Source organism: Camelus ferus, chromosome 22, assembly GCF_009834535.1.
Source record: "Camelus ferus isolate YT-003-E chromosome 22, BCGSAC_Cfer_1.0, whole genome shotgun sequence".
NCBI lineage: Eukaryota > Metazoa > Chordata > Mammalia > Artiodactyla > Camelidae > Camelus > Camelus ferus.
Genome location: NC_045717.1, coordinates 15,792,324 through 15,806,552, shown reverse-complemented (window position 1 = coordinate 15,806,552; position 14,229 = coordinate 15,792,324). Strand labels below are relative to the sequence as shown.

The window sequence follows — 14,229 nt, the reverse complement described above, 5'->3', positions numbered from 1 at the left end:
CATTGTCATTCTCCAAGCTCCATCTGTCCTCTGCACAGGCCAAATGGCAGAGATAAATAAAGATACGCATTCAACTGCTTCTTTCGGGTCCTTGATGGTGGCACCAATCTCTGCAGTCCCTCCTTTATGGTGGTACTCATGTCTGCAGTCCCTCCAGGAATCCAGTCTTGGTTTTGGTTTACCATTTTCTTAGGTAGAGATAGTTCTAGTGGCTTTCACTTGACCTCTCCCACCATAAGAGCCCTCACTCCACAGTTCAGGGAATAAATATGAGGATTCTGCCAGCTGCTAAGTGCATCTATTCCAAGTATGCATTCCAGAACTGGGGAAATAACCACAGGATGGGTTCAGGGACCCACTGGACCCATTGTGAGATGGACCAAATAAAACTCCATTGACAACTTGAGCTCCATAAGCCTCTATTCTGACTGATGGACCAAAGTGATGTTTTGGGTCTCTTGGAATTAGTGTTGCTCCAAAGCCAGTGTCCAGTAATCCCTGAAAGGCCTAATTATTTCTTTTTCCCCAGTACACAGTCACCTTGGTAAAGGACAAAGATTCCATTGGGGAAGATTGGGGAAATATTAACATATAAAGTTTTGGTAGTGTAGCGGGGTCCTTCTTCATGGGGACCCAGCTTCCTCTTCATTAGAATTTCCGGGTTTGTGACCTGGATCAAGTCTGAGAATTGACTGAGGGGCCATGACTCTATTTTTATGGTTCAAGTTAGACTTTCCTTCACTTGACCTAGAACTTTTCTGCTTAAACAGATCACATAAGAATTTAGTAGGCTTCCCATCTATTTCACTTCTAGGAACACCACAATCAACTAGCCAATGCCATAGGTCTCTGTGGGTCTATTCTGATTGCTGCTTTGACTCTGCTGTCCACTACAATAACCACACTCACCTTGCCTTTGATGGTTGAGGGCTACCACTTGGCCTGGGCCACCCCATGATTCAATTACTCTCATTGCATTTAGGTTTCACAATTCAGTGGCAGTAGTTACTGCTCTAAGTTCTGGTCTACAGAGAAGAGAGATCATAGAGCTTTTCCAGGATGCTGGGGTTCCCTTCACAAATTTATTTCTCACAGTTATGATGAAAGTTGTGTCCTTTGGACCCTCCCAGGGTAGGTGTGTAGGCCTTAAATGACAAATCCACTCTTACATTTCAATCTCCCTAAGCCTTTGACTCCTTTCCTCTCTAGTAAACCATAATTGCTGTTGAATTGTTTATTTCTCCTTTTAATTTCTCACATTTTCCTTCATGTATTTTGGGGCTTTGTTGTTAGGTGATTTCATGTTTATAATTATTTCTTCCTGCTAGATTGAAAATTTTATCATCATATAATATTCTTTGTCCTGAGTAACAATTTTAGTCTTAACATCTATTTTATATGTTAGTAAAGTCAATCTAGTTCTCTTTCAGATATATTTGCATGGAATATCTTTTTCTATCCATTTACTTTCAACCTATTTGTCTTTGAATCTAAAGTGAGTCTCTTGTAGACAGAGAATTTTGTTGGATCAAGATTTTTAAAGAAAAATCAATTCTGGCAATCTCTGCCTTTCAAGTGTAGAGTTTAATCCTTTTACTTTAAATGTACTTACTGATAAGGATTTATTTCTGCCATTTTACTGTTTGTTTTTTATATGTCTTGACTTTTTTTTTCAATTCCTCCATTACCGACTTCTTTTGTGTTAAATAGATATGTTTTAGTGTATCGTCCACAATGTCATTTTGCAAATATGAGCATATGTAGGAAATAAGAGGAGATCCTTAAAAGTAGAATCACCAGGTCAAAAGAGGGGTGGCAAGGCAATTTAAAACTCTGGTAAGTTTTACCAGATCAGTCTTAAATGTTTCTACCAATTCAATTGGATGTTTTCCATAGAGGGCTTTGCATTTTATTGAAACCATCTGTTGCCTTATTGGGATTCTCCATTAAACTGTGTCTTCCTGGAGAAGGGGACCTAATTATTCATTTTTTATATTCCCACATTTTAGTTCACAAGAGGCCAAAAAGGATGTGAAGGAAAAAGGAACCTCCTACCATGTTGTGACAGGAATACTAGAAAATGAAGAACCATGCAGCATCAGGAGCTTTCAGCACAATCCTGCAAACCAGGAGCCCTATGAGCTGACTTCAAGTACTTAAAATCCCCAGATCTTGGGGCAGAAAGGGAAGTGGGGGGTTCTCCAAGACACTTTACAAAAGAGGAAGCTGAGGCTTAGAGTTAAGAGATTAAGGCTCATAAACTAGTAGCTGAATTTTTACTGAGCACCTCCTATGTGGGCATTATTCTCTCCATGAGGATGATCATGTGATAAACAAAGCCAACCTATGAGGAACTTTTTTTTTATAAACACTTAAAGCAGTAAACAGTATTTCATTTATTCCTCATCCCATCATAATGGTTATTATTTCCCTTTCCCAGCTGAGGAAACCCTAGGCTCAGAGATATCATTTGTACAAAGTCACACAGCCACTAGGTGGCCAGGGGTGGATTTCAGAAACCCAGAGCAAGTGCTCCCAATAGCTTTGTTACACGCCTCTGAATGTTGTCCGGAGCAGCATAAACCACCATTTCCGCGTGCTAAGCTCTGTGCTAAGAACTGTCCCCATTCGTTTACTTAACCAATGCACACTGAGCAGCTACTATGTGCCAGGCACCCCCATATTAGAGATGGGGAAACAGGCCCAAGGAGCTTCTTCGAGAGATGGGGACCCATAGTCCTCGCCAAGTCTCCCGAGTGTTCGTTCCACCTATGTAAGGCATTCAGTTGGCGCTCAATTAACCCAAGACACTGTCGCCGACCCTAAGGGCACAGATGACCACTGCCGCACCACTCATTACATGGGCGCCACACAGTAGCGGTTGGGGCGGGACCACGTCCTCGAGTTGCCCCCGCGACGGCTGTTGGAAGCCCCGCCTGCCCACGCGTGCGCGCTGCGCGTCCCGTCGGCCCGCTCATCTCCCGGAGTCCGGGCGCGGTTGGAGGCGTCCTCGAGGAGCGCGCGCGCCTGCGCCGGCGTCGGGCTCGCGCACGCGCACCTGCGCCGGCGTCGGGCTCGCGCACGCGCACGTCGGCGGCAGCGGCAGCGGCGGCGGTTCCTGCCGGGGGCTGTGAGGGCGGGCGGCTCCGAAGGAAGCGGCGACGCTGAGGGGCTCAGCGGTAGCAGCGGCGGCTCGACGCGCGTGGCTCTCGACCCGGCTCGCTCTACGGCGGGCATTTTGATCCGGTTTAGGGGTACGGGCGCGGCGGCGGCGGCGGCCCGAGGCCTGCGGCCTAGGCCTTAGTGCGGCGGCGGACTCGAGTGCGGCGCGGGGCCGGCCCGAGGGTCCTATACGGCGGCACCATGAGCGTGGAGGCGTACGGGCCCAGCTCGCAGACGCTCACCTTCCTGGACACCGAGGAGGCCGAGCTGCTCGGCGCCGACACACAGGGCTCCGAGTTCGAGTTTACCGACTTCACCCTCCCCAGCCAGACCCAGACGCCCCCCGGCGGCCCCGGAGGTGGCGGCGCGGGGGCCCCGGTCGGCGCGGGCCCGGGCGCTGTGGCCGGACAGCTCGATGCGCAGGTGAGCGGCACATGGCGGCGCCGGAAGCCGGGGCCGGGCCTCGGCGGTCGGGGACCTGCCCCGGCTTCCCCTCCGGCTGGGCCTGGGCTGATCTGCTCGGGTCCCGCACTCCGACCCAGTCCGGAGTAACCTGGCCCGGGATCTCCCACTTAGGACGTGCCCGGAGTAATCTGCCCCGGTTCCCGCTCTCCAGTTGAACTCGGGCAGACCTGCTTCAAGTCCCACTCAGGTTGCGTCCGGGTGATCTCAGGATCTAGCTCAGGCTGGGTCTTAGGTTGTCTGTCCCAAGTCCCCTTCCGGGCCTGTCCGAGGTGAGCCGCTCTAGGTCCGTATCTCGCCGGGTCGTGGGGTGATCTCTTCCCGAGTTCTTCTCGAGCTGGGTTAGTGCCCCGCTCAAGCCAGCTCCAGGGTGATCTGTTCTGTTCGGGCTTCCCCTCTGGCTGATCCGACAGCCCAGCCCCACCCTTCCACCTGTAGTCCTACCCGCCTCCTCCTCCCATTCATGCCCACTGAGTGGCGAGTTCAAATTTCCCCGGGCCCAGGGACGCTGGCGAGAGGAGGGTCGAGGCTCCCCGAACAGGAACGGAATGTATGCCTCTAATGGAGAACCCTACACTCGCTGGCTGTCAAGATTATTTAAGAGGTAGTTTGTGTTTTGTTTTTCCTTCTTGCATTGCCTGTTGCTGAGACTGACCTGTTACGTAACTCCGCAGCCTTGCCTTGGAAAAGTTGGTTTTGAGTTTGTTCCTCCAATGGGGCAGTGGTAGTGGATTTTACATAAATGAGTCTGCCACTTCAGAAACGTTTGTTCTTGATGTGAACATTTAGCAAAGGTTACTTAGGTATTTTAAGATTGGGTTTGTGTTATGAGTATCAGACAGATAACTTCCTGGACCTGGGTCCCCCAGGTAGGAGAGGGGGCTGGCTGTGGTCTTGGGCTGGGCTCTCCAAGAATGTAGCCATCATCCTCTGGCTCTTAGATTCCATTCCTATCCCTGGCACTTCCCTCAGGTTTATTTTCTTGAATTCTCAGACAGGGAGGAGTTATAGGATAGGGCTCAACCTGTCACAGGTGTCCCTCGGCATGAAGACCCACTGCCAGGGCTGGGGGAGCCAACCCATCCTCAGCCAGAGTGAGTTCAGGCACTGTCCTGGGGGATGGGGCTTACACTTTTGTTGATTGAGTCACTCCTGTGGGTAGACCACCCACTTGGGCTTTCTTTTTTGCCCCTAATAGAAGCAGAAAACATTGACTCATTCTAACTTCAGATTCCTTAAAAATAGAAACTTGATGGGTGGGGCATTAGGGAGAACAGGTATGCAAGTATGTGTTTTTTGAGTTTTGTTTACATGTGGTGGAGGAAGGTAGGAGAGAGGGGAGAGTTTGCATGGAGAAATGAATGAGCCACTGGAGGCTCGTGATAACACCTGTGGTTTCTACTCTGTAGAACTCTCTGTTGGCACAGCTGTAAAATGGGAGTAACAGCTATGTTTTTGTTAACTTTTAAACATCCGCAAAATCTGGATTTGCTTATGAATGGATGGACCAGATAGTGCTATCTGTAATTAGGATTTGTGTCCAGCATGTCCAGAAGGCTGAGGATAAAGAGCTCTTGGTTGAGAAGTGTGCCATGACCCGTGGCAGCTCAGGGTTGTGGAAGGTAGTCTTTTCATTGCAAATCCTTTTTAAACCATAGCCTATAGAACGGCAAACTTGAGTTCTAGTTTTGATCATTGCAATCTGTTTGCAATTGATTGTGGAGGCACGTCCTTCTCCTTCAGTTGAAATATTGATTTCTTTTCCTGCACCTGAACACTGAACTGTACTGAAAAAAAGCATGAAAACACTCCACCGAAGGTAAACATTACAGTTGAGCTCACTTAAGTTTTGATGACATCAAAAGGGCTTGTCCTTCTTTCTTTTAACTAGCTCCGATGACCCACCCACCTGTAGCCTAACTTTAGATCTGTGTTTGGGATAGGGGAGTGATATCCTTTGTGTCACAAGAGAAGGCCCTGAATTTGGGGGCAGGAGAGTCTGAATAGAACCAGAAAGTGGGAAAAAGTTGATTATTTCCTATGCCAGTTAGCAGCATTGGCTGCCTATAGCATTTGGAAAATTTTCCTTATTTGTCCTCAAGGGTTGTCTGTGTAACCAACTGTACGATGGGGCTTCCATTCTGAATGCCTTTTGATTTTATCTTTTTTATCTTTTGATTTTATTGGATGAGTGTCTGTGAAGTGTCAAGTGCTGTGTAACCACTTTTTTTCTTGCAGTTTTATTGAGATAGAATTCACATACCATAGACTTCAGCCATTCAAAGTGTGCAGTTCAGTGGCTTTGGTACGTTCAGAGTTGTGCAGCCACCACCACAGTTGATTTTAGGACATTTTCATCACCCTAAAAAGAAACCATACACCCCTTAGCTTGTCAGTCCTCCCATCTCCAACCCCAGGCAACCATTAGTCTTTATGTCTCTGAATTTGCCTACTCTGGACATTTCATATGAATAGAATCATATAGTATGTGGCTTTTTTGTTCTTTCACTGAGCATTTTCAAGTTTCATCCACATTGTAGCATGTATCTGCTCCATTCCTTTTTATGCCTGAGTAATATTCCACAGTATGGCCAGACCGTATTTTGTTTTTCCACATATTTGTTGGTGGACATTTGAGTTGTTTCCGCTTTTAGTTGTTACGGAAAATAGCTGCTGTGAACATCTGTTTACAAGTTTCTGTGTGGGTGTAAGTCTTAGGTGAAATTGCTGTGTCGTGTGGTAACAACTGCATATACCTTTTCAGGGGCTTCTAGACTGTTTTCCAGTGTGTGGCCACTTTTTTTTTTTTTTTTTTTTTGTCACTACTTTTGATATCAGTCTTGACTGTCAGTTTTGCACAGTTGGTTTTACCTGAAAGTTTGTTTAGGGTAACACGAGTGTCTTAGTCAGGGCCAGAGAATGACAGGCAGTGACTCCTGCTGAGCTCTGAGTTGGTTCAAATAACACTTGTTTTCTTGTTTATGAAATGAAACTGATATTTATCAAAATTTTTAAGTTCCTGGGGTGAAAAGCACTGACATGGCCCTGCCAGGTGTCCTTAAGATAAGCGAACAATTTTGAGTATTTGACCCTTTCCTGGGCCCTCTCCCCTCTCCTGAAAGGGTGGGGAAAGGTAATTTCAGAAGTCCTTTGCATAATAGCTGATGTTACAAACCTTCTGGTCTGCCTAGTTGGAATATTTCCTCTTGATTGTTGCTACTACCGTGTTTCCTCCAAACATTGAAATTATGGTAAAAATCTTAAGAGTTGGGAACACTAACAAACAAAAAAGGAACAAACCATTGAAAACACAACATGGATGCATCTCATAATAATTACACTGAGTGAATAAGCAGTCAAGAAAAAAAGCATATACTGTGTGATTCTGTTCATACAAAACTCTAGATAGAAAGTGCTAGGTAACCTGTAGTGATGGAAAGCAGATCAATGGTTGCGTGGAGGGGAGGGAAGAAGGGAGGGGTGACAAAAGCACGAGGAGACTGGGGGTGGTGGATGTGTTCGTTATCTTGATTGATGATTCACAGGTGTTTACATACTTTGATGTGTGTCAATTTATAGAATTACAAAGAGTTGTTACCTAATCTTCAAAACCTTTCTGCCTTAAGAATTCACAGAAGGCTGTCCTGACATATCTTTTGACTATCCAGGTAAATAGGTCATCTGCTTCCTGGCCCTTAGCTTATGATGAGGTGAGGTCCATATAGTACCAGGGTTCCTAAAAGTGGTGAGTTTAAAATTTGAATGGGCCTTTGTCCCTTTGCTTTTGTGGACACTCGGTTGGTACAGCTGTGATACTATGCCTGGAAAAAATCGGAGATAAGATGCTGCTAACCTCGCAGGAGCTCTGGCAGGTGTTCAGCTAGCACTTTTCTTATTGGCTTTCTGGGGTTTGGTTCCAAATGGTTAAGACTCTACTAGTGATTAGGAGAAAGGGAGGGCTTACATGTCAGTTAGTGCTGGATAAGCGAAGTAACTTCTATTTACCCAATTAATTTTTCTATCCAGGCTTGACATGATTGGGGAGAAAGGTTAACACTAATACAATACCATTATTAATGGAAAAACAAACTTCTTTTATCAATCCAGTGCCCACAACTAAAAAAAAAGACATCTTTCTAAGAACTTTGCTAAGGTGCACTCATACACCACAGAGTCCTTTTGTTTTTAAGTGTTCAGTTCAGTGTAAAATTTACCAGGCTTTGCAACCATCACTATAGTCACACACTGGGGAGATGTGCAACCCGATGTGCTGGGTTCTGTGTTGAGGTTCAGAGGCAGGAACTGAGGCCGGGCCACACGGTTCTTGGGGTGAGCCTGGGAGCCCTCATGTGTCTGTTCATGTTTACTTTTGTCTCCTCCCTGCAGGCTCTCAGGCCGATCTCTTTGGCCCAGTCCTCCACTCCTGCCTTCGGTACTTCTGTCTTGCTCTGCTTGGGAAGGTCTGTGGGCAGCAACTCCGACTGAGAGTCAAACTGTGTCCTTTGCCAACTGCAGCTGCTTTGTTAGAAATGGTTGGTGCTGCCCAGTCTGCAGTTGACCTAGGGACAGTGAGGGCCCAGAAGAGGGAGCAATCTGCCTTGCAGAGGGAAAGCCTTTGTGAGTGGTGGTCCTTGAGTTGTTCAGTTTCAGAAAGGTGCACCTGTGGGGTGGAGGGGTAGGCACAGAGCTTGGCATGGAGGGCGAGTGCAGGCAAGGGCTGGTGTCCATGCCGAGGGGCTAGGGCTGGATCCTGGAGCCTCGTATCACTGCTGAGGGGTGTGATCTTACTTGAGAGGAAGGGCCCTTAGATCATAGGGAGACCTGGCAGAGTGTGGCTGAGGCTAGAAGGGGAGCTTGAGCAGAGTGTGCTGGGTGTGTGTGTGAGAGAGAGAGAGAGAGACAGACAGACAGACAGACAGACAGACGGAGAGACAGAGAGCGCATGCGAGAGCTACCACAGTACTAGGTGGCCAGAGTGGCCACTCCCTGGGCACATGCTCGTCAGTGCTCTGGATGCCCCATTGCCCCTGAGTCCATATAACTTGCCTAAAACAAACATGAGTTCCCGTCAGCTGGTGCTGGTCAGCAGACCATTTGGAAGTGCTGTCCTGAGAGTGGGGCAAGAGGCCTTGCAGGAGGGAGAGGCCCCACCAGAGTGCCATGCACAGGGCCCAGAGGGACAGATTGTGGGCACTGGCTCTCAACTGAGGGGCAGTTGTGGTGGTTAGCATGGCAGGGATGGTCTTTCAGTGGTATAGGACAGTACAGCTCACAGAGAAGGGCCAAGGGGCCAAGATGCCCACTGTACTCTGGACACAGAGCAGAGTGTGGCCTGGAAGGTGCAGGGGTAGGGGGAGGTGGGCAGTGAGTGGGGCTGGGTCTCCAGTGTTCCCTTTTCCAAGTCTTTCCTCTTGTGGGGGGGTGCTTTCAACACTTCTTACAGAAAGAGCTCTTCCTGAGGGCAGACTCCTGCTTCCTCTGATAAACAGCAGGGGTGCCAGGTCCTGGGATCTCATGGCTGGCAAAGGGTCCTTGTGCCTTTCTATGTGTGTTGGTCCAGTAGCAGCTTTTGAACTAGACAACCAAGCTCAGCTTCTCAGGATTCCCGCAGACTGTTGCCAGGGTGGCTTCTAGACATACAGTTGATTTAGGCTGTCTATGGGTAACCATTTGTCATGACTGAGGATATACCTTCCTGTCTTCTTCAACTCCTTGCATAGCTCAGCTGCCAGGGATGACAGGGAACCTGGATAGGTGGTTCTTGTCATCCTGAGGTGGGAGGAGGCATTAGATCAGAGCTGTGCTTGTCTTCCATCACTTCTTTCAGTGCGTGGCTCTGCAAAGCTAATATGGATTCCAGGCAGTCACTTTGTCCACCTGTATTATGTAAAGATGTTTTTTATGAATTCTCTCATGTATAAGTAGATAAAGCAAACCCTGCTATCCGTCTGCTTGATTTAATGGTTGTGGAGATTTTCCTCTCCCTCTTTTTTCGTTTTCTTCGCTGAAGTCTTTTAAAGCAAATCCAGCTCATCATTTTGCTCTTCTGAGGTTGAGCCATATGAATTACTGATACTCAACCATTTTGACCTACAGCATTTAGCACATATTTCCAAAAACATGGAAGAAGCATCTTTCCTTTAGAGCCGTACTGTTGGCAGATGAACAGCACCAACAATAGTTTTCCAGAATCACCTAATAAGTGGAGCTTCCCTTTTTCCACAATCAGATTATTTACTTGGTCTGGACCCCTTTGAGGTCTAGTGTTAATTTGATTATTATGTTTCTGGCCCCACTCTCCTGGGTAGCCCCTCTTTCTCCTCCTTTTCATCCAGTCCAAGATCCAGTCCAGGTCATTGTCCTGTGATGTGTCCTGGCTTCTCCTTGCAGGTGTTGGTGGATTTTGTCTCAACCCTTGGCTCCTTTGAGGGTGGCTGATCCCAAAGATAGGCAGGCAGGGGCAGCGCAAGGTGAGCTGGAGACACCCCAGACAGATCGAGGTTATTCTTGAGCATTGAGGTGAACTGCAGGGGTGGACTCAGCACGTGACCAGAACAAGAATCCACTGAAAAGGGCAAAGAGAGTGGGGCTCCTTTAATCCAGAACCCAAGGGCTGCTATGTTGGGTGGGACAATGTGAAGCCCCCTTCATTGTAGGTCAAAAATTGTCAGATCTCAACCGTTTGTTGCGGTTAAAACTAGTAGATTAAAGAATGCTGAGAGGCATCACGAATAATGTGTGATCCTTAACTGGATCTTGGATTTTAAAAACTATAAAGGACACTGGGGAAATGTGCCTGTGTGTATTAGACAGCAATATTATATCAGTACTGTTCCTGGGTGTGATGCTTGTATTGTGGTTATGCGGAAAAAGCCCTTGTCCTGGGGCCTGTGATCCTGAAATGGATCGGAAACATAAAAGTATGTGAGCATGTGATGCTTGTGTGCATGTGTGTGCAGAGCGGGAGAGGGAAAGAGTAAGTGTGACGGAATGTGAATGGTGGCCGATCCAAGTGATGGGGGTGTGGATCATTCATTCTCTGTAGTTTTGAAACTTTTTCAAAAGTTGAGGGAGACCAGATCTTCTGTTAGCCTTTTCCTGAGGCAGGGCTCAGAGGTCCTGTAGCTCTTCCTCTCTGCTTTAGGCCACCAAGGGAAAGGCAGTTTCCCACTTTCACTTTTTCATTTAAACCTTGGAATGAAAGAATAAGTGATGAATCATTTTACATCTCAACCTTTATGTTTTAGATGAGAAGATGTATTCATTTAGCCAACACCTTGAGAGCCTCCTGGAATATGGGCTCACTTTTAGGTGCTGAGGTCATAGCAGGGGCAGGACAGGCACGGTTGGCCCCACTGGGGCCCCTCAGATGGCGTCAGGGGAGGCATCCCTAGGAGGCACCCCGTGGACTGAGACTGAAGCCAAGGGGACAGTGAATGCAAATGTCTTGGGCCATTGGCAGAGTCAGGGATTGAGGAACAGAAATGTCCATTTCGTGCTGAGTGGTACAACGCTTAGAAGGTTTGGGGTAAAAATTTGTGGTCTAAAATTACCAGCACATTTAGTGGTAGTTTTTGAATTGACGTGAACTTTTCCTCTTTGGGAATGAAGTGACCTCTTCTGCTCCAGTGTCATAGTCTTGAGTTCTGCAGTGGATCGTAATACACTCTCTGGTTAGAAAACCCCTGCAAGGCCTTGATCAGCTCAGCAGCTCATAGATGGACTTCAATAATGAGTGTCTAGAGCAGAGGTGGAGAGACTACTGTTTCCTTGGCTTTCTAGACCCAGTGACATAGTGCCTGAGGGTGGGCTTGGGGAGCCCAGGGGTGCAGGGAGGCCTTTCCCCTCTTGAGCCAAACAGGACCCAGGGCTCTTGGCTGGAGGTGATGGATTGACAACCTCAGTCCTATGTCAGCCAAGGACCCTCCCTTCCCTTCTTCCGTCTTGTCGCCTGGTTTGGATTGTGGGCCTTTTCTGTGCTGGGTACTCTTTAGTGCTTTAACTCATTTAATTATAGTTTTCTAAGGTCAAGTGTATTTTTGAAGTGAATGTTTATCTTGAAACTTTCCAGAGAGTAGGAGAAACTAACAACCCAGCTATAGAGGTCTGTTGTGGTCAGGTCACAGCTGGGAAGGAGCAGGCCCTGATGAGGGTTGGACATGTGCGTGTGTATGTATCTATGCACACACACTTGTGAGGAGGGACACACCCACGCTTCCTAGCCACACAGCTGGAGGGCCTCTGGGAATCTGGACTCCTCTCTCTGGCCTCCCTGGCTTCAGTGGGGGTGAGGGAGAGTCCATCTGACCTTGTGTCGATGTTTATTGTCTCTCAAGAGTTCCTAGAGCAGACTTAAATTTCCTGCTCCTTATTAAGCCTGAAGGGCTAAGTGTGGTGCAGAGAAAGGGTTGCCACGGCTGGTCAGGCTCTGTTAAGAGCCTCACACATTCCCGATGTGCCCTCTGCTGATTCACTCCTGCCTCTGTGGGGGGAGGTGAAGTGTGGGATCTGAGGCCCGGGTGAAGCAGGAGTGGGTAGAGTGAGAGCGGCTGGTGGCACGCAGGTTTCTGTATTACTCCACATACTAATTTTGATGTTTCAGGAAAGTAAAGATTTACATATCACTAAGGATATTTCTTTATACGTAAAAGCTTATGCAACCTGATGAGACATTTTAGGAGTTCTTCTAGATTCGGAGTTGGCAAGCATTTTCTTAAAGTGTTAGTAAATGTTCTAGACTTTGTGGGACAAGAAGCAAATACCTATTATTAGGTATTTAATCTAACCATTTAAAAATGTAAATACCCTTCTGAGCCCGAGATTGTGGCTTATACCCTCTCAGCCCTCTCCTATAGCGAGAATATGTGGCTCCTTCACTGCCATGAAGTAAAATTCAGGTACCATAATCTGCCCACATACTTGCAGAAAACCAACACTTGTGTGCCTAGGCTGTCACACTGAGAGATGTGCTAGCCCTTGTCAGTAGCCTCATCCCAGCACTGCCGATGTGTGTGTCAGAAGTGTTTGTTGCCAAATGGAGAGGTGACTTTTTGAAATGGTAATCTGCTATCAAAATTTCAAACAAAGCACAGCAAAAAATTTCAACAACCTGATTAAAAATGGGCAAAGCACTTGAATAGACCTTTCTCCAAAAAAGATATATGAGTGGCCAGCAAGTACAGGAAAAAATACTCAGCATCATTATAATCCAGAAAATAGAAATTAAAATCACAGTAAGATACCACTTCTCCCTCATTAGGATGACTGCTGTCAGAAACAAGCAAGCAGAAAAATAACAAGTGTTGGCAAGGATGTGGAGAAATTAGGACCCTGTGCCCTACTGCTGACAATGTAGAATGGTGTAGCTGCTGTGGAAAACAGTGTGGCAATTCCTTCAAAAGTTAAACATAGCCTGCATGATCCAGCAACTCCACTACTAGGTATACGTACCCCCAAAGAATTGGAAACTGGGGCTTGAAGAGATATTTGTACTCCGTGTTCATAGCAACATCATTCACAGCAGCCAAAAAAGGTGGAAGCAACCCAGGTGTCCATTGACAGATGAATGAATAAACAAATTGTTGTGTGTTCATAAATGAAATATTATTTAGCCTTGAAAAGGAAGGAAATTCTACACTTACGACATGGATGAACCTTGAGCACGTTATGCTAAGTGAAATAAGTCAGTCACAAAAGGACAAATCAACTGTATGATTCCACTTATATGAAGTCCCTGGAGTAGTCAAATTCAGAGAGACAGAAAGTAGAACGCAGGTTGCCAGGGGCTAAGGGAGGGGGAATGGACAGTTTCAGTTTGGGAAGATGAGGCAATTCTGGAGAAGGATGGTGGTTGTGGTCCACAACCATGTGAATGTACTTAATGCCAAAGAACTACTTCATTTGTAAGTGGTTAAGATGGTACATTTTATGTTATGTGTATTTTTGTACAATTTTTTAAAAAGATCAGGGAATCACAAAAAGGTGCTTGTGTAATGTTAATAACACTACCTTCATTATGTTAAATTCCAAAAGTTGATTTTGCCTTTTCCTTTTTGAAAAAGAAAGCCCTCCCCCCCCCCTCCAAACAAAGCGTACACTCCTCTTGAGTTTACTCTGGTTGTTGCTTTCTGAAAAAAAGAAAGTACGTTAAAGTGGTGGCAGACACTGTGAAATGGGTCTCTGATCTGGCTGAGACCATTACAGAGACAGATTTTCTGTCATGAGTTCTTGGCTTCCTTAACAACCTAAATGCACCTTCGAAGTTTCCGAAATGCCCCCCCTCAGGAGACCCATTGTCCTTAAGCTCATGTTAGTGACTGGAGAGGTGGACGGGGACTGGCCTGAGCTGGCCCCGCGGGATGCGGGTGTGGGTGTGGGTTTTGGTGCCCTGGGTCTGCGTGGCAGGGGCTCTGCAAGGGAGCCAGACCAGTGTCTGCTCCCATCTTATAGCTCAGAGAAACCTGGCGCCTGCCCTGGGGCTCCTGTCACTCCTTCCTGTCCTTTCCTCCATCGCGGATGCTTCTAATGCTTGACCCTACCTCGTGTGGGTTGTGGCCTGTGAGTGGGGGCGATGATGGGAACTGTTGGCTGCCATCTGAGGTGGCA

At 47.1% G+C, this 14,229-nt stretch overlaps 1 protein-coding gene across 2 annotated transcripts in view; it reads left to right on the top strand.

The window, feature by feature from the left end:
* Nucleotides 1–3,117: 3,117 nt before the first annotated feature.
* Nucleotides 3,118–14,229, top strand: part of UPF1 (UPF1 RNA helicase and ATPase) — a 32,110-nt gene continuing 20,998 nt past the window's right edge. The window contains exon 1 of one of the 2 annotated variants that reach the window (XM_032465208.1): nt 3,118–3,585. In XM_032465208.1, coding sequence (XP_032321099.1) covers nt 3,364–3,585 — 222 coding nt within the window. In that variant the 5' untranslated portion in view covers nt 3,118–3,363. The remainder of the gene's footprint in view (nt 3,586–14,229) is intronic. The other variant, XM_032465209.1, reaches the window with a different exon arrangement.